The sequence below is a fragment of the Mustela erminea genome, chromosome 13 (genome assembly GCF_009829155.1).
Source record: "Mustela erminea isolate mMusErm1 chromosome 13, mMusErm1.Pri, whole genome shotgun sequence".
NCBI lineage: Eukaryota > Metazoa > Chordata > Mammalia > Carnivora > Mustelidae > Mustela > Mustela erminea.
Genome location: NC_045626.1, coordinates 27422499 through 27447723, shown reverse-complemented (window position 1 = coordinate 27447723; position 25225 = coordinate 27422499). Strand labels below are relative to the sequence as shown.

Below are 25225 nucleotides of genomic sequence, written 5' to 3'. Positions count from 1 at the left end.
TTTCCAAGAATGAACGGCCAGGAGAATTTGTATTAGAGTAAAAAGTGAAACAATGTGGTGGTTAAGTTGAGATTTTTTATGGAAAGCATTAAGTTGGCCAACTGAGCAATAAATTGGCCTAAGGTAAACACAATCAAAGAGTGACTGCTAATTTCTAGTACAAACAAGTTCCAACTACCAGCCAAATAATACCTAGAAAATTCTCGAAGGTAGTTAAAATCAGGGAGCTCACTTGCGAAGTGTATAAATCTGTACTTGTTTGTTCCTTCAAACACTGCAGTTCCATGGCATGTCTGTGTGAGCCGCTGACAACAGAAACACAAGTAAGACAAGGTCCTGGCCCTCACAGAACTCAGAATCTAGTCACAGTGACAGAGGTAATCATAATGCAAACAACTTGTAACTCAACCTAATCAAAGATCTGCTGGGAGTTTTCATGGACAAATACAGGGCCACGAAAGGGCACTTATTATGTGCCAGGAGCCATGCTAGATGGTACAGGAACACAGAGGACTAAGGACAGAAACTCTACTCCTGAGGAGTTCACAGACGGGGAGGAAAGACAACAAGTGACAACAGCATTTATGCAAGAGCTGCTATGAGAGGACAGAATTCCTCAATCTGACTAGAGGGGCTAGGCCTCAAGGAGGGGCTAGGCCTCAAGAGGTACCGACTGAACCAAGAATGGAAGGATGAAGGGAAGGAGCTCACAAATGGGTGCGGGACAACAAGTAACAGCACATGCCTAAGAGAGAAGGTAGGAACATGCATGTCATGTTTAGAGAATGGAAAAAGCCTGAGTGGCTAGAAAATGTTTAGGGATCAGGAAAGGGTAAATGATGCCACTAGAAACTGATCAAGAACAGATTGGGGGGGGGGGGGGGGTCCTAAGAGTCCTATTCCTCTTAGATACCAGAGAGCCAATGCTGGATGGTAGCCTGCAAATGTGATAAGATTGTGTTTAAAAGGATGAACAGTGGCAGAATGGAAAACAGACTGGACAGGGTGAGAGTCTATAGACAGGAAGCCTTACGTAATGATTCAGGGGAGAAGCGATGTGCAGCTACCTGGGGACAACAGGAACAAAGAGAAAGAAACAAATGTAAAATCATTTCAGAAGCAGAACCAGTAGGACTTGGAAAGTAGCTAGATGGGAAGTATGAGGGTAGGGCGATGATACTGAAGCCTAGGTCCCCATTTCCTGTTACAGGAAAAACAGGGTTTGAAGGGTAAAAGTGGGATTAGTTTGGGACCTGTTGAGTTGAAGGTATCCATGGACATTCACAGAATGTTATATAGGCAAGTGGAAATCTATGTCTGGAACTCAGAGAATTCTGACTAGAAAAGCAGAATGGGAGTCATCAATATTTGGCTTAACCCTTTGGTGGTCATGGATTACTGAGGATCTACTGAAGTTATGAACTCTCCAGAAAAAAAATTTCCATATACTTTCAGGGGCTTCACTGACCCACTAGAGACCATTCACACACCCATCCTAGATTAGGAACTCCCAATACAAACAGGAGGCAAAAGCAGCCAATGTCACAATGACAAAGAGGATCAGGGGAAGCGCCACGTGCAACCAGCAAACTAAGGGTTAAGCTGATAAAGAGGATATGCCGGAGAGAAACTGCAAAGTGGCTAGTGATCTGGAGTGACCAGAAGACATTTCCTGACGTTCAGCATCGCCAGATCCCAGAATAATGTTCAACAGGATCAAAACTACTGGATATAGCCATGAATACAGAGGAGGTACAGATACAGAGGAGCTACAATTCTACGTATAACAATAACAACCTACCTTCTGTACAGCAAGTGCTCTCCCAGGAGCAGTTCTGTGATGAGTCCGAAGCAGTCAGAACTCACCTTCCCTACCCCAACATCCATAACCAAAATCATGCATTTGTGCAAGAGACAGCTTTAGACTCCAGCACAATCTCTGACCAAAACTCAGAGCAAATGTGACTGACTTGCAGTGATTCAGTAATGCCCTAACTTCATGACAGCCAGAGTTGCAACTTTCTTCTACCTTGCTCATAGCTATCAATGAGTAGCCAAACAAATTTATTATCTTCAATTCCAGGAAGTATCAACCAACCTAGGCTATCCTAGAAATATAGAAACTGCCATATAATTTTCTAAAGAAATATTACTTAAATAAGACTACAAAAGCTGCTCACTATCCTCACATTTTTTTTTTAAGATTTTAAAGTTTATTTATTTATTTTTTAAATATTTTATTTATTTATTTGAGGGAGAATGAGTGAGAGAGAGCATGAGAGAGGAGAAGGTCAGAGGGAGAAGCAGATTCTCCAAGGAGCTGGGAGCCGGATGTGGGACTCGATCCTGGAAGTCTGGGATCATGACCTGAGCCGAAGGCAGTTGCTCAACCAACTGAGCCACCCAGGTGCCCTTAAGTTTATTTTATAATATTTTAAGATTTTTTAAGATTTTTAAGATTATTTATTTGACAGAGAGGGACACACACAGCAAGACAGGGAACACAAGCAGGGGGAGTCAGAGAGGGAGAAGCCCCACACCCGGCTCCCTGCTCTGTGGAAAGCCTTTTCCACAGAACAGCGAGCCGGGTGAAAGCCTTTTCCACAAAGCAGGGAGCCGGGTGAAAGCCTTTTCCACAGAGCAGGGAGCCGGGTGTGGGGCTCGATCCCAGGACTCTGGGATCCTGACCTCAGCGAAGGCAGACACTTAACAACTGAGCCACCCAGGCAGATCTGCATTACCAGCAAAATAATGGCTGAAGCAGATACTGTACTGTGTCAATACTGACACTTCTAGGAGCCATCCATGGGGGTTCCCAAGTTTCTAGGTCTTCCCAAATGGAACCAAAAGGCATTGCACTGGGCAAACTAGTAAGGCCAGCAGAAAATCAGGCATGCTTTAAGAAAACTTGGGTATTTCTCATGAGATTATGACCACAAAACACATCTATTTTTTCAAATTCTTTAGACTTCTATAAAATTTCCTTTTCTCCCCTCCCTGTCCCTTTTTTCCCCCTTCCTTTCTTCACACAATATTAGCATCTACAAATTTTTCTTTTGAAAAAAAGCAGAAGTATTTTTAGTTGTCTATAAAATAAAATCTAAGCCACATTCATTTAATTCTTCTTCTCATAAAGCATCTACTTTCCAATTTCCCTCTAATCAAAATCACTCTGAAGGAATTTTAGCAAAGGTACACCTTTCTATTTCGGAATCAACAAAGCAAAAATTTGTAAAGAAATTTCAATTCAAGGACTCAGATAAATCACGACTATTTCTGAAAAGGAAAAGCACCAAATCACTGGCAGGCTGGGAGTTAGAGCTCCCCAGCTGGCCTGGTGGTATTTTCCACCGCAAGACCCTGAGAGTTAACAGGTCAGGCAAAGGGATCTGTTCTTTGGCCGGAGCAGCAAATATTCACAACTCTTCACAGAGCTGGGGAAACATTTTTGTACTCACTTCACCCAGTCACTTACAAAAATACATCCTAGGAGATTTCCCCTCTCTGCATAGAATTAACTGCCTGGCCAAGAGATATAATTCCAAAATATGGAGAAATACCATATTTGTGAAGGCACAGATTGGAAGACACCCTTTTTAATTAGAACTGGATACATTTCAGCTTTTCACACACCAACTTAAACTCCATCCGAAATTGACAGACTTGTCTTCCAGCTCTATCACTTCGGCAAATGATCTTCTTAAATGCTCCTACCTAGTCTTACTAAAGTATTAGTAACTGGGAAAAATTACACTGAAAAAAAAATTAACCTTATAAACCAGCTGGCCAAAGACATTACTCAATGTTTAGAAGTCTCTCATCTCAGATCAGATCTCTGAACTTTAGACGCTACGAAGCTGTTATTTTATCAGAAACAAATTTTGAAGGTAATGAAAAATACAAGTATAAAAGTGACTTCAGAAAAGACATTTTAGAGAAAACAGGCTCCCAAGGACACTGATGAGGAATACACTAGAACTGCTCAAATGTGGATTAGCACAAAAAGAAATTCCTGAAAGATAATCAAGAGATAGTAAAATAAATTGTCCCTAATTTCTAAAAGTTAACAAAAGAAGAGCTACATTTGTGCAAATGTAGTCAGGCAATAGGCAGCCTATCTCCGAGCATTCCTTTCCCGGCTCTGGCGACCCTGAAGTCCCTTGGAGAAGGACCAGGGTGCAGTGGGTCAGGAGCTCGCGATCTGCACCCACACTGCCCCAGCCTTCCTGCTTCTGCCACTCGGCAGCTGGTGTCATTTCGGGTGTGTGACTTAACTACTCTGTGCCTTTATTTCCTGAAGATAACAGGAATACCCAAAGACCAAACTTGAGTCGGTTTTTCCAACTCAAGAAGCTGACTCTAAGAGGTGGTCGAACCCTCATCTTAAAGCTGCGCATCTTCCTCTGCCTGCTGGCAAGCTCCACCCAACTGACCTGCTTTCCACAAGGCCCTCCTCATTGGTCTTCAGCGGCTCCCCACTGGCCAGAGCACACAGCAGGAGCCCCCAAGTGATCCTCTTTTTCGATGCAAATCTCAGCCTTTCCAAAGTGAATTCCCACCACCGCAGGCAGAAACCACTTAAAGTAGACTGACCTAGCCTGCGCCCCCTAAATGAGTCGAGAGGACTCCATTCCCACATTCCTTCCCAGTGACCCCAAATTGTCAGCATCGCAGTCTTCTAGGGGTCAGCGTGAGCCCCTCTCTCACAAAGATCTTCTCAGTAGTTCTGCTTTTCTATGAATTTCTGCCTTGCAGGACACATCAGCACATACAGACATACACGGTTAGCTCCTTGTGGGAGCTAATCACTCCCTCCAAAACTATTAAATGTTTTGGGACATGAATCATGTGCTGTGAACTTCCTGCTGTCTCTCACAACAACATACTAATATTAAGGACTCAAATGAAAACTCCTGTGAATCATGAAGAAGCTTCAGCAATCTCACCTGAACTGTGACAACGGCTGCTCCTTGGCACTTCTTACCACCACTGCCTCTACACTCCAAATGCAGGGTAGTCTGTTCTTCTCTATTAATGTACTGTTTCGGCATTGTGTCCAACAGCTCACTATCCAGGGCAACCTGCTGAGATTCTCGAAGAGCTGCAGTTCTGGAAAACATCATCAAGAGGTAGAAGAAAGGCTTAGGAAAGGTTTCGTGGTAAGTGATAAAGGCTTCTGGTTACCCCCGGCCTACACTAGAAAGCAAGACCTAGCATTCTACAGGAACAAAAGACCAAAGGTGTGTGTAAACCCTCTCTTTTCCTTAATAAGAAAGTTAAGAGATGAAGGGCAAGTGGGACAACTTTTTAGCCAGGAACAAACCTTCAATTAGAATCTGTATTACATTAACGACGTTTTTTACACAGACCGTTAAATACACAAGAGCAAATGAGACTCTCATCCTGATTAAAGCAGTCCTTTAAAAAAAAAAAAAAAAAGCCTTTATTTATTCATTTGACAGACAGAGACACAGCGAGAGAAAGAACACAAGCAGGGGCAGTGGAAAAGGGAGAAGCAGGCTTCCTGCCAAGCAGGGAACCCAATGCGGGGCTCGAGCCCAGGACCCTGGATCATGACCTGAGCTGAAAGCAGACGCTTAATGACTGAGCCACCCAGGCGCCCCCACTTAAAACATTTTTATAGGGGAACCTTACTTGTAAGCACCAGTGATTTCTTGGGTATTAGCAACTCAAACTGAACTGTCAGATGGAGGAAGCTACTTTTTACATGGGTGTACATGGTTATCCATACTGTTCCATTACTGTGCAGGCACATGTGTGTGTGTGTTATGTGTGTGCACACATGCACTGGTGGGGCCAGGGATGCACACACAGACACAATAAATGCCAGGACCAAAAACAGCCAAAGAAACAAAGCCAATAAGAGACAGATTCCCATGGTGTTTGCAAAGATAAGACTCCCTCACTCTATAAAACAGACTCACTCCACACAACTCCTCTCAAGACAGCAAGCTAGAATCAAAACCTTCAAGAATTGGTCGTTCTGTATCTACTTTAACTCAGAGCACTAAATGACTTGCCCACACTCTGATCAAATGCCTGTGGCAATTTGCTAAAGAACATGAAGACTTTGGGAGCACAGCAGTGACAACAGAAAGCCAGTGTCACTGGATACCCTTTCAACACCATCTTCCCAGTATCAGAAAGTCTCCTCAGGAGAAGCTTAAGAAACACTTGGCTGGCACTGCTGACACTCAGAAATGCCACCACAGGAAATGTAAAATTTACCACCCACGTAAACACCACAACATTTCAATGTCAAATTAAGAAGACTTGTCACACCTTGGCTACTGAGGTAACTGATGGGGCCAGTCTGGTCAAATTATCCTCACGGAGAGGCGGCTGATGAGGAAGTTCTTCTAGGCACTCCGTCATCCAAGCTGTCACAGCAGTAAGCAAAGAGGCACAGCCCTGGGGGTCTCACAGTCTTACCTGGCCTGCTGCTGCAACAGATTCAGGTCCGTGCGCACCAGCTGGGTGGCATCCTTCTGACTCAGGAGTGCAGCTGAGGAAATGACTGGCACAGGAGGCCTCATTGGGTGCAGATCAAGGGGAGGCTGGGGAGCCTCATGCTTCCGCAAGTTACTTAGAACCCTTTCTTTAGCTGAAAGAAAATAAGTCCTACTTACTGAGTAATGGCTACTACGAGGTAGTAATATACTAAGTGGGTGCAAAGCCTTGGCCTATTCGAGAAGAATGCTAAAGATCTACAGAATAGTTATATAAACCATCAGAGGCCTGAATAAAATCATTATCTTCCGTTACAAATTTTGAGGGAGCCCCCACACAGCTATTACTATTCTATCAGGAGCCAGGACCTCACAAGCATGTGATATGATTAAACAGAATTCTACCGGAAAAGTCTTAATGAGAGTTAAAGAGCTAAAGCTCATGATCTTAAATTATTATCCTAGACAGGCTTGTGTGACATGCTAAAGTGCCTAGACTTGATACTCGTATAAAGGAGATTTAGTGAACAGCTCTCAGCAAGCCGGAGAAAGATGGTAGCTATCACCAGACAATGGACTGGGGAAAGGGCAGGTAGTCCCATTAAGAGTTTAATGCAATCACCCAGATAGGTCTCATGGGAAGAGAAGGAAAAAAAAAAAATGGATGTTAAGGAATATAGCAGAGTGAAAAAATCTTAAACTGGGCCGAAGTTTGAATGGGAGGGGTGAGACGAGCAGAGTTAAAATGAACAAAGTCATGGGCATAAACTCCCACAGAACTTCTATTACATGGGTATACTGTCATGCATTCATTCGTCCACTTACTCATTCACTCAATAAATAGAGTACAAATAAGAAATCAGGTGCTGTGTAAGAAAGGCAAAATCTGTCCATCCAACTTTGTACTCGACTGCATGTGGTCCCATGCTGATGAATCCAATTTCAATGTTTCTATTTCTATCCCTAATAAAGAGCTGACCACACACAGGTATCCAATAAATTCCTACCTTCCCACCCTGTCTGAACTGCACTGAACACATACCATACAGCAGGTGGGGACTGAGAAACACGAAGAAAAATGCTGCCACAGATCTGCCTCTTCAAAAGTAAGATAACAGGGGATACGAGAGGTCAAGGAAATCTCAAGTCAGTAAGTCAGGTCAACAAATACTTAAGGGATTACTATGAATTTCCAACTTCATTCCAGATGTAGCATTCCATTTTCTATTCTTAAGAAAATTGAAGACAATTTAATAGCCAGGATTTTACTTGGCACAAAAAGACCTGTATTGTTTGCACCCCAAACAGATGGAATTTAACATTCCAAACAGGTCAAGTGAGGATCGTCCTGTAGAGCCGGGGTTTTTCCACTAGAACAACTTCTCTTTGCACAGAACGTAACAAAGTTGGATATTCATCACTGGAAAAGACCCCTAGCTTCTTCAGGTTTCTCTCAAGCAACATTTTAGTCCAGGACTAGAGCTACTGCCTGAACTCCCGATCTCTAACTTCTTTTACAGAAAAATTAAGTATCCTATTTGAGCCACTACTGTTCTGGAGTTTTCTTTCACTCATAGCTGAACCTAACCCTAAGTTGTAGACAAGTTAACAATGAACTCCTAAAAAGAATTCTCACTGGAGGGATACACTGTGTAAACCTTAACCCACAATGCTCAGATTCAATCATTCATTCCCTCATTCATTCATTCATTCATTCATTCATTCACTCGAGGGGGCTGGTGCTCATTCAGCTCACCCAACAAAGGATCAGTGACGTCCAGCTGCACTGACAAGCTGCAGGGGGGAGAATGGGATTCCAGTGTGGCCTGCATCCACAGACCAACGGTTTCCTGGAACTCATAATGTATGCGCTCCATGTTCAAATATTCCATCCACAGATCCTAGAATTGAACCACAGGACATTAACTTCCACAGATGAATCACATATTGACATATAAAACTACATATTTAACTAAAAAGTAGACCAGTAAGGTTTAGCACAGGGCAGTCCTTACCAAGTTCTCCAGTATTAGCATGAATCACATTTAAAATGGACACTAACAGGGGCGCCTGGGTGGCTCATTCAGTTAAGCGCCCAACTCTTGGTTTCAGGTGTGGTGATGATCTCATGGGTCATGAGATCTCACCTCCCATCAGGGTCTGTGCTCAGCAGGGGTCTGCTTGAGGATTCTCTCCCTCTGACCCTCCCTCCACTCCCATGCATACATGTTCCCTCTCTCAAATATATAAATCTTTAAAAATTATATATATGTGTGTGTGTGTGTGTGTCTATATATATATATAGTATATACATAGAGAGAGTAGGTGTTTGATTATACACCAAGATCAGAAAAAATAATTTTAATAGCCCTACCAACTGTACATTTATAAATTACATACACATAGAACTGAGTTAGTAAATTATAAAACACTGGTAAAAACCAGAAATTTTAAAGAGATAAATAACAAATATATTGAAAATTGTTGAATCTGGATTAGATCAAGCCCTTGGTCCCAATACCACTTTACAGGATAGAGAGGACAGAGAAACATATTAAACCACGCTAGCAAAGATAAAATCTGTGAAGTCCAGACTGTGGGGAAACTCTATGAACAAACTATCCAGTTTCTTCCACAAACAAACTGGGGAGGCGGGGGTGTTGGAGGAATAAGGGGAGGACGAGTAGATTAAACAAATCTTTAAGAGCTATCAACCAACCACAAAATGAGGATCCTGACTCAAACTGTAAAAATTAAAATAAAACTTTTATGACCTATATGAGGCAACCGGAAACTGGAACACTACTTAGGTATTTGTTATTAAGAAACTGCTGTTACTATTTTCCAGACATAAATGTTATTGGGTTATAATACTTTTTAAACCCTCCTCTTTGAAATTTTTATGTATCAAATGCTTTCTAGGATTAGTTCCGAGATAACATGGGTAAAGGGAGTGGACGGACAGGCTATAGATAAAATCTGACACCTGGTCCACAGCAGGCAGAGGGAGGACAAGGGCATGTGTGCTGCACTGTTCCATTTTTCTGTATGGTCAAGTTTTTCTTATGATAAAAAGTAAAATAAGTAACAGGTAAAATGAGAGAAAATGGAAAGTTTCAGTATTCTCTTCCCACACTCCAATGAACTGTCTTGTGTATCTCACACTATGTCCATTTCACTCTAGTGATCAGTACGTATCAGAAAGGGAGACAGTCTCTAATTAGAAGAAATGCCAGCTCTCCATGATCATCAAAAACTATAGCAAATAGTAGTAACGGGTGATCAGACACGGACTATCATTTTGTAAACAATTTTTTTTTCTGATTTTAACTGTTTAGAGGATTCCTCTAACCCTACAAATGTCTCTGGTTTCTCAATGAGCACACTGCCATGAAGTCCTAAACCATGTCCACACCATGACACAAGGCATTCCAGACTCCGAGGAGAAACTCCCAAGTCGTACTGATCACAAGCCTGAATCCTAGAAGCCCCAAACAACTGTTGGGGGGTACTGTAGTACTGTACTAGTCCCCCTACTGTGTCTACGCACCTTTTTCAAGTGGAGTCACTAATGTCACCTTGTCTGCCTCTATGCTAAATAACTGCCGACAGGGGATAATGACTAAGATACTAAGAATTAGCAGCGGGCAAGCAGAGATGTCTCAGAAACCACAATAACACAGAACAACTCTACCTGTGAACTACAGATCAAAAAGTGGAGCTAAAAAACCAAATAGCAAAGACTTACCAAAAAAAAAAGAAAGAAAGAAAACTATAAATTCTCTCGATAAAGGGGAACCAAGATAAATTCCAGAGAGCCAAGGAGCTATGATTAATTTTTAAAACCACTGACCAGAACTACACACTAATTCTTAGGTTAAGGCCTTGGCATGTGAAGGATAAAGAAGAGATAAAGACGGAATTGACTCAAAGAATTTCAGGGCACCATGACTGCCCATTTATTTTTCCTGTTTCTCCGGTCCTGTATTCTCAGCCTTATTTCCCTATGCCCTAAATATCGTTACTTCTCAGAGTTCTCTGGCTTCGTTCAGTCCTCTTCTCGATCTAAATGCTCTACTACCATCACAGCCACATTCCCTACACTGCCCCATTTCTGAATTCTAGATCTACATAACCCCTCCCTACCAAATCCTGGACAGAGCATTCTCCTTGAACTCCCTCAAGAACCTCCTCTTCCAGTATTCTGGATCTCTGTTAACAGCATCTCTAGCTGCCCAAGCTAGAAATCTGGGTGTCCTCATGTATCGATCAATCCCACCTGTGTATCTTATCTGAAAATCCTCTTGATCCTACTGATTCTTCTTCAATGTACTTTAAATTCATCCATTTATCTAATCACTTGTGCCATTTCAGGGCCTCTTCAAACAAACACTTCAGAACTATATCCAAATTCTTTAGAAAGGCATATATATGGCCCTTGGAAATCTGACCACCATTCACCTGTCTGGTACCTTCTGCCCTCCTCAGGGTTTATACCCCAGCTACACCTTTTGAACATGCCTGTGGCCCCACTTCCATATCAGTAAGTCGTTTTAACGTTAGACTGTGACCTATTCGATCACAGTCAGGTATACTCAAAGAGACACTGCCGTAGTATTACCTGCTGATTCTGCATCACTTTGGCTAGCCTGTGAATATCGTAATGCTTTGGTAGAGAAGGGATATAGGTATCTCCTTTTTGAAAATTCTCATCTTCCAGCCACAAAATATACACATTGAAGAGCCTGAAAGAAAAAGACAGAATTATATAAAATACAAAAAGACATGCAGACAAATGAAGTTTCTTACATCTCTAGGAACACTGTCACTACTACATAAAAGTAACAAGCACGTAATACCAAAAATGTTTCCAACCACCACCGCAAGCATGGGCCAGAAGGGGAGGAAGGTCACAAATCCTTACTATATGATGCAGAAATTGCTACAACAAGGCTGTGAGGAAAGAGCTCTATGAACTCTTTTATTAACGTCTACATAAATATAACATAGAGAAAAAAATAACCAGAGTAGGTATTTTAACACAGATCTAGGATCTGAAATTGGAATTTTTCCATCTTGGCAATCCAGTCACAGTGAGCCTCAGTGGTTGGAAAAGTTTAAATACCATTCCAAACAACACACTGTCTCTCTTTCAGAGAAAACATTAAAAGCCATCTTAAACTTTTGCAATGGAAGAACCTGCCAGCTTTATGCTCAATGACGCCCTCCTACTTCAAGAAATCACAAACAGAACTCAAAAGCATGTGTACACCTTGTTCCCATTAACAAGGAATAAAACAAAGCCTGGCTAAAAAAAGAGAAAAAAAACCCTCCATTTTCCAGGAAAAACTTCTTTAAAAATTTAATGATGTTTCCTTTATTTGCTTTGTTTCTGCAAGGAACACAGTCCATTTAGCTAAGATCACCGGTATTTTAAGCAGCCATTTGCAGCAAGGCGAGGCTAGAGGAGTCTGGCACACAAGCTGCAGGGCGGGGTCTGGGAGGTGCATGGCTTGGCTCTGCTCAGTAACATGGAAAACCACCTCCCTTACCTCCAGGGCAGCCCGTGTAGGAAGACGGACAGGACCCTGAGGCTCTCACAAGGAGGAGGCCAGCATGGGGTTCTCTTCCAGCTTCTGACTCACTTAGATGGCTACTTTACCAATATGTCAAAGGAAGGGGGGTTTACGAGAGGCAGAACAACACATCAAACTTTCTTGGCTGATCTAAATGTTCAAAGATTGAGCCTCCCCACTGCTTAAACCTGGCTAAAAGTAGGTTCTCCTTTAAGCAAGCAAGGTAAGGGGGGAAATCATCCCGGAGGTAGAAAGATAGCCTGAAGGGCTTTCAGGTCAGGCAAGCCTGAAGCCTCAGCACTGGATCAAAACCCCCGGTTTCCTCACCAAGACATTTGGCATCCAGGGCTAATGATTAGAAGCCATTTTATTAAGTCTTATTTAGACGACTAATACCTGGTTTATGGCAAGCATAAATGAAAAGTAAAGGACCTGTGTCAAAGGGACCACACTTACTTCAGAGTTCTTAATCTTTGGGGGCTACCTATATTGTGCCTGATTTTAGAAGCAGTTTTGGGTGATTGCTACCCTACCTCAGGCAGATTCCAAGAGCTATATGAACTTCGCTTAAAGAACCCTGCCTTCCTTATGAATTTCCTTTTGAGAACTGTCCTGGCAGGCTTTACTAAATGTTCACCTCCTGTGACCGACTGTTCTGGTTTCTGTTATTACATAGAGAGACAGAAGAGGACATCAGCCCTCTGGTTTAAGACCTTCCATTCAGACTCCAGGCACTTGAAAGAGCTGTATCCAAAGTGCCGATTCCCTTCTCATGAGGAACACAGAAAAGAAGCATTACCCCATGCAAACCCAGCGCAAACCACCCTCTTTATAAAATCCAACAGGGTTGAGAGAATGACATCTGGCAGGCTGTCGCACAAACAGCTGCTCCAGCAGTGTTCCCGATGCTGCCAGCGACAGCAGAGATGGCTCAATAACCACGGCCCACCTCACAAGCTCCGTGTGCAGCTCTGGCGAAGTCAGGTAACCCGGGGTCCCCGCCTGGCTGGCAGACGGCCCTTCACTGCCCTCTGCTGGGACGCGGAGTGCCTTGCTCGCAGCATGGTGGAAGTCGGCCACCTCCGTCAGGCGCCTCTTCATTTCTTTCAATAAATTGATATGAGCAGGACTTTGAAAAAACCTTCTTCCAATACAACCATCTATAGGTAACCTTAAAAATACAAGCACACATCACAAGATCAACCCAAGATGCTCTTTCCATGTGGCACACAATTGCAATCAATTGACAATTCAGTGGCTAGCAATATACCACATTAAATCAATACCTGTTATTTCTACCTCAGTGGTTCATATGAGGCTTCCACAAGCATGGTGCATATGAAAGCAGTTTTAAAAAGAATGAAATGCTACCCAATTTAAGAAACAATCACCACTTAGTGGTAGAGAATAAAGACAGTGTTCTAGAAGAACTTGCAAGCTGGCAGAAAACAGAAGAGCCTAAGAACCAGTATCTGTACATTCTGAAGGACTGAGGTAAGGGACTAAGGGTGAGCTAGGAACTGAGTTGAAGCCAGAGAACACAGTCAGGAACAGTGGACAGGTCCAGCTGGCCAGAGTCCCTTCATACTCAGGGGAAATGTTAGACACCCCCAGGCACAGAACCAAAGAGCTGTCGGGCACTGACCAGCCTTTGTCCACACCTGCTCTGCCCTTCACAGGTCTGCATGGACGGCCCCCACAACAGTCACATGAGCAGCCTGCTTGGGACAATTTCACTCCCTTTGAGCTCCGGGAGCTCTCTGCTATACCGTGCCCAGCTCCAGGCACTGCCTTCACCCGGGGAGCTGCCACAAGATACCCTAAACTCACAAACTGTCTAGTCTCATAAATGTGAACCAGGAAGAGAGGCAGACTCCCAGCCAGAGGTTGGAGGATGGTTCTAACTCACAGGCCACAACGAGCATGAGAGCAGACTGCAAATCAAGAACAGGTTCACAAACAGAACACTGGGTACCATACCCATATTGCGGTCCTGGGCGATGAAGATACAGGAGGAAGAACTTCTGCCAAATGAGAGGCAGAAGAGGGTGATCGGAAGGTGTGACAAGGGCCTGGTGGGCCCAACGATAAATCAGCAGCCTCTGGAGGGACGGGACGATGGGAAGCTTCAGCTGGGCCTGGGCCTTCTACAAAAGAAGAGGGGCTTTGAGCACCCATAACATGGTCACAGTTCCAGATAGTCTGATCTTTCTAAATGATCCAAATAAATCCCTGAACACTTTGTTTTCAATTCAGTGCGGAAAAAAAAGTCCTATTTCCAACTCACTAGCTGATAATTTAACCTCCTTGATAGCAAAATGTGTGGGGCAGTTTTTTTTGTCAAAACATTTCACAGACCCCCCAGACTGGAATATGTCTTACACATTTTACCTCATTTCCATGCCTTTCCAGGCCTTTGTGCACAAACCACCACAGTGCCAGGAAGCAGAATGACAGGAAAATCAAGTCAATTTTACTGTCAAACATTATCAAGCTCTTGAAAACTTAGATTTGAAAAGAACTTTCAAGAATTATAAACTCCATGACAGGATCTGAAACCCAAAAGCCAAGTCTCTATTAGGAGACCCTAACACAGGTCTTTCATTCTGAAGCCTCATCCCAGTCTTTTTCTCCCTTCAGTGAGCTTAAGGATCAGCTAGGGAGTTTTTAAAACAAATTCCTGGTCCCACTCCAGACTTCAAAACTCAGAATTTCAAAAGCCAGGGTCCAGGAATCTGATTTTTAACAAGCTCTTCAGGGGACTCACATGGGAAACGGTTTTAAAATGAGGGTAAACCCCTGCACTCATGCGTGAACACAGACTTCAATCATTAGGTGGTGACATGTTATGCTAAATAAAGCTTGGAAAGGAAGTATAAGCTTCAATTATACAGTTTTAAGAACTGGTTTGGATGTTGTACTTGCCAAACATTTACAACAAAAGGAAACACCCCAAGTTCAAAAGCTATTAGATGAATCCATCAATAAACCACCTTCTCCCACTCAAATGCACAACAGCCTTTTGCACCTTCAGAGCTTGGTCAGGGGTAAAAGCAGAGTTTATGACCAATTCCCCTTCGACAACTCTTCGGAGCTGGGAGTCTTCTTCAAAGATGGATTCCACGTTCAGTACTGTCCAGGCGAACCAAACCTACAAGGACAGCAGGTAAGGGTGAGCGGAATGAGCAGCTCGCTCAGACCAAATCATCCCGATATTCTACAAATGCACATCTCTTCTACCAGGTATCTCAATCAACAAATATTTATGGTTCCCCAAATCAGTCGAGTTCTTATACCTATCACTGTTCTTGTCACAGATACAAACTTAGAAAAAACAAATCACTGAAAAATGCTAAATTCCTTCAGAAATGCTCCTTCAGTAAAAGAAGATGTTTGTTCACACAATAATTATTTATTTTATGAGGTACAGGAAAGAGAGACAATCTAAGCTCCACCCTCCAGAAGTTTTCCACCTCTCTGAGGAGATGAAACTAATGCGTAAGTAACTACAACGCGAAGTGAGAGGTGGTGAGCACAGAATCAGGAGTCAGTGGCTAGGGACATGGGTGGGCAACAGCAAGGAGTGTGTTGCAGCTGATCATAAGAGGTACAAGGAGGAGCAGGAGGCCAACCGACAGGAGGCTGAAGGATGTCACTAGTGGTGGAAGTGATCAATCGGGGACATAGTCGGACACACAGAGTCAGACAGGGGTAATAATGAAGAAAAAGCTGCTGCTGCTCACAATGGCAACAGCAGCCAACACTGAGTCCGTGCAGTGGGGCTGGACTAAGCACGGGTCTGAGTGCGTTACATGCAGGTGCAGTCATTATTCCCGTTCCCCAGCGGAGGAAACTGAGGACAGAGAGGTATGCAAGCTGCTGAGGCACAGGGCAGACAAAGAGCAGACTGAGCCCCAGGTCATCTGGCTCCAGTGTCCGTTTTGTGTGGGTTTTGTCTTTTTTTTTTTAATTCACTGGAGACAGAGAGAGAGACAGCACAGGCAGGGGGAGAGGCAGAAGCAGACTCCCTGCTGAGCTGGGAGCCTGATGTGGAGCTGGAGCCCAGGACCCTGAGATGATGACCTGAGCCGAAGGCAGATGCTTAACTGACTGAGCCACCCAGGCAGCCCCAGTGTCCACTAATAACCATGCTGCTGGGCAGGCTCTGCAGTCGGGCAGACCAGGCCGGACCACGAGCTGTATGATCCTGAGCCAGCCACCTGGCCCCACCAAACCTCGGTTAACTCCTCCTTGAAACAGAAGAGCAACCGCACCACCTCAGCAGAGGCCACTGGGAGGGTTCTGCGACGCTGTAAGTACTAAAGGAGCACTACTTAAAGTTAGTAGCACTACATCAACAAAGATGATAACAACATTAAAAGTTTGCAAAGATCACCAATGGACCACAAGGGCTTTCCTACCTGAGTGGGCGTGGCCAAGCCCTCCACAAAAGAAGGAGTGATGTTGCCAGCTACGATCCAGCTCACCAAAGAAGAGAGCAGACTCCGATCACAGTGGTAACCCAAAGCATTCTACACATGGGACAGGATATGCAGCAAAGAGAAAAGGTTTTTAAAAAACCTTACCAAGAATATCAGCAATTAGCCTCTTACAATGGTAGGTTCTGGTAAGACATGGATTTCACTAATTAGTCCCTCAGCAATGAGAGTCGCAGGAAGCATGTTACAGCCAAATGCAAGGAGCAAGGCTCCTCCTGGGGGGTCTTTTCCTTTGGCTTCTCTGGAGTCTATACTAGCAAGGACTATGGTTCCCAAGATAAGGCACCATCAAGAACAAGCTTTAAAAAGGCACTGGCCCCAGAGTAGTACTGGGAATGATGCATTTGGGGAATGTTCTGAGAAGGCCACTATCTAGCCAAGGATTGAAAGACAAATTCTCTAACAGGTTTACCTTATGTTGCTGGTAAAGTAATTTCTGTACACAGTCTTCCTGCATCAGCTCAAAAGCTGTTTTACACAAGTGGTCCATGAGGAAGAGAATGGCTTGCTCTCGGTACCAAAGATGCTGGCTTATTAGAGCCTGGACCCAGAACTCCAACACGGCAACAGGGCCCACTTCATTGGGCTGGGTGCTTACGGATATGTGGGCCTATGGAGAAAGGGCTTAGGTCATGTGGAGGTAAGAGTCAGTCTCCCATTTTTAAGACACCAACAAAATAACTACTTCCACTGCAAAGCCCAAATCTGCTGATGTTCTTGGCCAAAAACACTGTGCCAAGTGCTTTGAAATGACCAACACTCAGCTGTGCTAATAGCAGGGTGCCCGACGGGGAAGATGGGCCAGCGTAGATGTGGGAGCTTCCTAGGGGCCTGACCTGGATCATGCTGTTGAGAAGCTTCACGTTGTCCCCATGGCTGGCTCCTGTCAGGTGCTGTGCCACCTTGTGGGTGACCTGCTGTGTGACACCCTGAGGGACACCGCTGTCCAAGTGCAGGAACAGGAGGAGGTGTGACAGGAACCTGCCAGGAATGAAGGACAACACATTTGACCTTCTAATCAGAAGTCAATAAAGTTTCCAGTAGCTAATTACTTATGAGGAAACAGAAAAATATTAAAATATTAAAACTGATCCCAGATCAAAGTTCTACTTAGGGATTTCAATAAATCTTCGAGAATTTCAGAAGAATGAAGTTTTCAAATTTAAGGTGGGTTAAAAGGAATTCTATCTACCTGCAGAAGTACAGTGAACACATAGATCCAAGACATACAAACATGCACATATTAAAGAGCATCAGAGGAACAACATCCCAAGGGCCCCTTTATCCCCTCCCCACTCTCCACCCTCACAAAAGCTGAGATGTTTAGGAAATCATCACAATCTGGTACTGGGTGTCACCTTCATACAAGGTGGTTGGTATAAGGGCACATGTCGGGGGTGTCCCACCACAATTAGTCAGGAAGTGCCCTCGGTTCCCTGGATGTACCGACTCCCTCCTCTCTCCTCTGTTTTGTCTGGGTTTTCTCCCTGAAACACTCCCCAACACCCAACCTGGCAAACTCCTACTCATTCCCCGCGCATCTCATTTACGATGTCCTTTCCCCAAAGGACACTTCCTGACCCCTCCCGCCATCTAAAATATACCTAACCCACTAAGCCTCCATCCCTTCCCCTCAACCATCCCCTTGCTCAACCACCTATTGCCTCCTACTCCACCCCCGACCAGGATGTGACAACCAAAATCATCTCTAGACATTACCCAATATCCTCTGAAGGTCAAAATCACCCCTGGCTGAGAACTACCACTTTAGAATAGAATCACCTGATGTTATCATGAGCTTTTTCCCCAATTACATGAGCCAATATATGCCCTTCTTGGTGAAACCAGTGTGCACTGGATTTTTATCATGTTCAATTAAGAATCTTGATTAAAACCCTATCCTTAATTCCCTCCCTCCCAACCAGCTATTTCTTTTACTATAAATCCCATATACTTTTACCCATATGCAAATGCAACCTATACACACAGCATGGTCTTGCTTCATGACTTTGTAATTACCTCAAAAATCTTGTTTTCTCCACAAGATTATCAATGTCCCGTGTGATGAGAACCTTCCTATGTATCTCATCTGTCTGTAATACTGCAGACAATGAAAAGCAATGTGTTTCACTACTGCTACAATGGCAAAGCCATTTGCTGCTCAATGTCAGCAGGTTTCGTGGAAACAACCGCTTTGTCAAATACTAATAAGCTACAAGCAATCTAAAATTAAGTAAGAAAGGGAAATATCTCTCATGAAAATAAACTGGAATCATTATTAAGAGTCACTATTCATCAACTGGAATCATTATTAAGAGTCACTGTTCATCAACCTGCATTCTAAACTGGGCAGGAAGTTTTCTGCCTCCTAAAAAATACACTACCAAATCACATCATTCCCTACTTTACTTGAAAACACAGTCGTCGGTCCTCCCTGGGCTGTATTCTACTCACTGCTCGTTCTTCAGAAGGTAATACTGGCAAGGGTAGAACAAAGGCAGGATCTTATCCAGGACATGAACCACTGTTCTCAAATGCCTCGACTGGACCAGAATTCCCAACAGTGAGATGCCTTCTGCACAGAACTTCTCGATGCTATGGAAAGAGACAAAGGCAATGAGCAGTCAAGGTTGCCAATTCAGGAAATGCTTTTCTTCCAATGGGCCATCAGCCAACTTGCCACCCAGATGATCTCAGGTCTCCAACACATGTTGCGCATAGCCTAACTTCACACAGAAATACCAGCACTGGGACTCGGGAAATACAAAGGAATTTAACATTTCATCTGTATTTTTACTTTATAGATGAGAATAGCGAGGTATTCATGCCCAAATTCACATAATTTCCTAGTGCAAGGCCAAAATGAGTACCTAGGTTTGCAAATTTCCAATCCAGAGCACTGGCCACTACCTAATTTTACTTCCCAAATGGTGTTTCTTCTAAGAGCCATGGGGCTCTCACTGTCTGCATATTTCCACAAGGTATGAGAGCAAAGGGAAGATTCAGAAGTAAGTTCACTCTGTTAGTATAAGCTGGCAAAATTCTTCTGAAACTAATTTATCTATTCTTTGACTCACTTCAGAAAACCTATCTTTAAGAAATAATCTCAAAGGTGGAGAAAAATATGACAGATGAGTCACGTAAAGATGCACTTTTCAAAATTTAAAAACACAAATTCAAGAAGCAGAAATGATTATGTGAATTTCAGAAAAATCCATTCAATGCAAATATTATTACATCACATAAAAACAATGCATACAAGGGGCACCTGGGTGGCTTAGTTGGTTAAACATCTGACTCTTGGTTTCAGCTCAGGTCATGATCTCAGAGTGAGATCGAGCCCCAAATGGGATTCCGTGCTCAGCACAATTTAAGATTCTTTCCCCCCTGCATTTGTTCCTCCCCCGCACTGGCACTCTCTCCCTCTCTTTCTCTCTATCTAAAAAATAAAATAAATAAAATCTTCAAAAAGAATGCATATGATATCCAAGGGCAACATGGAAAAATTCTACTATACTGATGCTGGGGGGCAGGGGAGTGAACAACAACTAATAAAGAATCATATAGAAGGAAAAAAACACAGGGATGGTGTCACGCCAAAATGGTCATTGTGCTGGAGAAGCAGAAGTAAGTGGCTCTTTCTCCCATCTTCCTACTTCTATAGTTTTATTATACTGCCTTAATTCTAGGGTAAAATGTCCTCTCAAAAAATAAAAGTAACAGCACAAAGATTATGCCACAGGAAAATGTCTGTAATATCAGAATGAGAAACAAAGGATATACAAAATTATGCATACATTATAACTCTAAAAAACATCAAAGGAAGAAATACTGGATTAAAAACCAACAGAAAAAAAAAATGTTTCGTTAGGGTGAGAAAGATTCTGGGTGACTTCTCTGCCTATTGTTCTCTGTACTACGTGATGCCATATTCATGCACAACTCACATCCCTGCACACTCCGTCCCCAATCCCAAGCACATTCGTGAGATTGTTTCAAGCTAGTTCTAGTATATATACATCCCTGACTACCATGGCGGCCCAAAGAGAAACACTTTATTCTCATCTTCACTCCCATTAGGCATTCAGTAATCAGCACCAAGCAAATAGACCCGTGGTAGCATCAGCGAACAAGGAGATGGCGGTCCCAGAAGGAATACAAGACATGTGAGAAATCCTGAAAGATTAAGGTCAGAGCGCTACACTCAGAATCCACATGTATTACCGCTCATTCAAGGCTCATCAAGTCTAGTACTGTCATGACTCCCGTTTTAGAGATGAGGAACCTGAGATACCGGAAACTGGACCTAGCAAATGACACTACAGTTACTGGAAAAATGCAGAGTGCCTTCCAAAGCACCTGTGTAACATCTCTCCTCATCCCAGTGGATCAGTTCTACCCTCCTCCACCGGACTTTCACATCTGTCCATCACAGCTGGGCCGTCCTCACCCACCCAGTCACCTCCGCTCCCTAATGTGAAGCATGGGCTTCAGTCAGAGGTGCTTCCTCGTCACCCCGCACCTCCCTCCTCCTCACTCAGACACCCGCTGCTCCCTCCCAAGTTCGTGCAGCCAAGCACCTCCTACTCCAAGCTGCGGAGATCCGCACATGACAAGACAATGCCCGCCCTCAAGGAGCATGGAGTGCACGAGAGGAGCGAGAGACACCACCTCACTGCGGTACAGTAAGGGTGGGGCTCGGAGTGCACAGGTGCTGCGGGGAGTGAGGGGGCGGGGCAAGGCCTGTGGCTGAATCTTCCACATTAGGGGCACTGGTCACCTGGAGCGGGTGAGCGTCACCACTCTGGCCCCAGCCTCGGACGCCTTCTCTACTTAAGACTCCTCCCCAAAGCTTAGCTCCTCCATGTAGGTATCCTGCACTCATGATCTCTCCTTCCTTGAAATTCCTTCCCAATCCAGGCTGGACCTTAGAATAATCTGGCCCCCAGGCCAATGAGATTTGGATTCTCACCCTCTTCCCCATCCAGGTAGCTTTAGAATCACTCCAGACAGCACTGTAAAGAGCAGCCAGGGCGGCGGAGCATCGCTCTACCAACCTCAGCCAGCCAACGGTCACATCCTCAGCGCCAATTGCTTTCTGTACACCAGCTCCACTGAAATGCCAGCAGCCTGAAGGCAGCTAACTACCGATTCTGAATCTCTCCCACTTCAGAGCACAAACAACTGATAGGACAGCCAGCAACTCACCAAAAATATATGTAATGTGAAACAAGATGTTGAAATTGGGATGCTAACGAGATATCACAGTGAGCCTGAAATGTGTGAACCAGAAAGTGTGGAGGTGAAAGAGATTTTAGAAAAACAGGTAGGCTATGGGTGCCTGGGTGGCTCAGTGGGTTAAGCCACTGCCTTCGGCTCAGGTCATGATCTCAGGGTCCTGGGATCGAGTCCCGCATCGGGCTCTCTGCTCAGCAGGGAGCCTGCTTCCTCCTCTCTCTCTGCCTGCCTCTCTGCCTACTTGTGTTCTCTGTCAAATAAATAAATAAAATCTTTAAAAAAAAAAAAAAAAAGAAAAACAGGTAGGCTAGAAAAAATTAATATACCGTAGGAAAACGATCTTTAAAATAAATAAATAAAATGATTTTTAACCAATTAATAACTCATTCACTTACTCTCTGCACCAGCTACTTACGGCACCAGCTACAGCCATCATCAGTAGTAGGAATGAAATGGTAACACAAGAGAAACATGGTTCGTGAGGTTAGGACCTCACAGACGATCCGAGAAGACTGAACAGACAACTACAACACAGTGTGGCAAATGCTCCAGTGGAAGAAACAGAGACAACTCTGGATTCATGACAGAGAGACATGTGACGTGATCAGGAAATTTCCTTCCCCTGGGCCGGTTTAGCCTTATAGCAGAGAAGCTGGGCTGCCATCACTTTAAACAAAATGCAGTATGGATGGCCAATTATTTTTATATGCTCTCTATTCCAAGGAAGAGAAAACACCTACTGCTGACATGAACATTCCATTCTTGTGAAGAGGCATACCCACTCCATACTCTACGAGGTGACTCTCTGATACAAGTATATCTTATATGAATTTGGGCAGCATTTCCCCTGAAGAAGCCATTTATAAGGCTTATAATTTGGTCCTGATCACCCTTGGATAGGTTTGATGGAGGTCTGAGACCTTGGGATGTGCAAAATGAGATCCAGAATCATTGACTAAGGTTCAGCAACCCTAGGGGTTCAGCCCACACTGTACCTGTGGCCCACGGCGGTCATAGCTAAGGCCAGATAACAGCCAATGGGCATGCCCGCCTTAACAGCTTTCAAGAGAGGATGAAACGTGGGTGACTCTGTCATGTCAGGCACAGTGCTGGAGAAGGGAACAGTTGGACAATTCTGCTGTATTCCACAGTCATTTTTGTGCAGTTTTAACCTCAAGATCAAGTTCCAGGCCCACTGGTTAAATGAGGTCTCAGGTGTCTCTCCATATCGAACAATACTGGCCAAATATGAAACCTAAAACAATTATTTATTTTAAACCACATTAGTCACATACAAATTAAATCAGTAAGCTTCCCCGCCCATTTTCTTCTGTGATCAACAACGTCCTCAAAAGAGAGGACATACTATTTACCCCTACTCAGTGTTTGCAGCACTCAATTAAAGCAATTTCTCACAACTGACCACTTCCGCTCACCTGCTAGTCACTTTGTGAACCTGATCTGAGTCAGTGCAAGCAAAGGAGTAATAATTCGAAAGTTGGTACACAACAAATGCTGTGACGATAAGTAAGTTTTAACAACCAGCTGGAGCCTGGGAGATCCTTTACAGGGTTTGTCAATTTTGGTCCTGTAAAAACTCCCACCATGGTCAGTTTCAAGATACCAATAGGTTAACAACCTGGTTTGCAAAGTTCCTGATTGAACGGTCCATTCCCCTGAGCCAGTACCTGCCAGCTATAGCTCACGTGGATCTCCACAATACTAAAATGGTCATATGTAGGCTACTTCTCAAAGGAAAATCTTTATCCAACCAAAGAATTCAATTTCAATCTCTTAAATTGCCAGATGTTCTTAGGCAATCTAAGGGTAAACATTGTAACTGTATCCACCCAGGCCACTTACAAATAAAGATGTTCTCCATATATAAGAAAAGGAAATACCTGCTTCATACTTTCAGAAAGAAGCCCGGCATATGGCTTCTGTGCAAGGTATTTCTGGTATGCTTCGAGAATCATTAAAGCCACTTCAGCATGGACTGCTCGATCCAAATGAAGGGTACCCTTTGCAGGAGAAAAATAATCACAAACATGCCATCTTGATTTTTTCTTTAACATACCCTTGAACAAAACGACTAAGAAAAGTAGTAAAGAAGAATCTTGGATATAGAACTTGAGCTTTCCACAAATTACATCCCCTAACAATTAAGTTATGACAATAGGAAAAGACGCTGAAATCTTAAAGAACGATTATACTGCACTTACACAGGTTTGAAACTCACTCATCTCGGACCCCAGGTATCAAACATATCTTTGAATGTAACTCCCCTCTCCCCACTCTAGCAGCTCTATAAAGTCTTTGGGTTACAAGTTTAAAGGCATTGCCACAAACTGGGAAATTGTTCAATTATTATTAAATAGGAAAATATTTAATAAATTAAGTCTATACTTCTTTTCATTATTCTATCATCAGTGGAAAATATGTAAGATGCTCAACAACACAGGGGCACCTGGGTGGGCTCAGTCACTTAAGCATCTTGATTTCAGCTCAAGTCATGATCTCAGGGTCTCTGCTTGAGTTTCTCTCCCCCTCTCCCTCTGCCCCATCTGCACCCGGCGCTTCTCCCCCATCACATACACATGGGTGCGTTCTCTAAATAAATAAATAATAAATAAATCTTAAAAAAAAAAGATACTCAACAACACAGATAAAATATTCCTTCAGAAACTTGAATTTGCCTATCGAATTTCCCATCCAATCTTGCTTGCAACCTGAAGAAATACATTTCTTAATCCTTTAATGGAAGATGACTTTTCTAACTAACAAAGGATCATAGAGACTCTCACAAGGAGGTCTTCACACAGCCTGGTGGGAGAGGAAGCCCTGGGAGAAGGGAGGGTCTACTCACAAATCAGAAAACGTGAAGATGGAAGACAACCCCCTATAGCGCTCACCCACCAGCACTGGAGTGGGAGAAGCTCCAAACGGACCCAGGGGCAGACCCAGGTAGCTAGGAACACCCAGGGAGAAGAGCTGCCTGGCTCCTGTTTTCTCATCTGTACAAGAAGGGTCAAGTTCATGCAAACCTCACAAGACGGCTATGAGGACTAAATGATTTGCTCAGAACAAAAGCTGGCAGGCAGAGAGGGCTGAGTTCTCTTCCATTTTCCCTGTATCATATCGAAACATTCTGCTCTAGGAGCTAACTAGTAAGGTCTAGGGTAAAGAGGAAGGCAAGTTTTAACAATTAAAATCATTGACATGGAATCTTTGGAGACATATGATAAATATGATAGGTAGCAAACTCTGAATAATAATAAACTATTATTAATAAAGCTATTAATAAACTATTATTAACAAAAACTACCACTGCTGAGTACTTAATGTGCACCAAGAATTGTCCTAAATGTTCTGCTTTTCCTAACTTGCTGAATGCTTACAACCACCCTACAAGGTAAGCATGCTCTTATCAATGCTGACGGAT

The 25225-nt window shown here is 43.5% G+C and overlaps 1 protein-coding gene across 2 annotated transcripts in view; it reads right to left on the bottom strand.

The window, feature by feature from the left end:
* EPG5 (ectopic P-granules autophagy protein 5 homolog) overlaps positions 1-25225 on the bottom strand; it is a 105851-nt gene that overhangs the window by 40216 nt on the left and 40410 nt on the right. For both annotated transcript variants that reach the window (XM_032309070.1, XM_032309071.1), the window contains 13 exons: positions 23685-23804; positions 22779-23038; positions 19000-19140; positions 17382-17526; positions 16958-17155; positions 16468-16578; positions 15075-15197; positions 14027-14193; positions 12996-13217; positions 11092-11215; positions 8227-8371; positions 6454-6625; positions 4947-5109 (listed from right to left, as the gene is read on the bottom strand). In XM_032309070.1, coding sequence (XP_032164961.1) covers positions 4947-5109; positions 6454-6625; positions 8227-8371; positions 11092-11215; positions 12996-13217; positions 14027-14193; positions 15075-15197; positions 16468-16578; positions 16958-17155; positions 17382-17526; positions 19000-19140; positions 22779-23038; positions 23685-23804 — 2091 coding nt within the window. The remainder of the gene's footprint in view (positions 1-4946; positions 5110-6453; positions 6626-8226; positions 8372-11091; positions 11216-12995; positions 13218-14026; positions 14194-15074; positions 15198-16467; positions 16579-16957; positions 17156-17381; positions 17527-18999; positions 19141-22778; positions 23039-23684; positions 23805-25225) is intronic.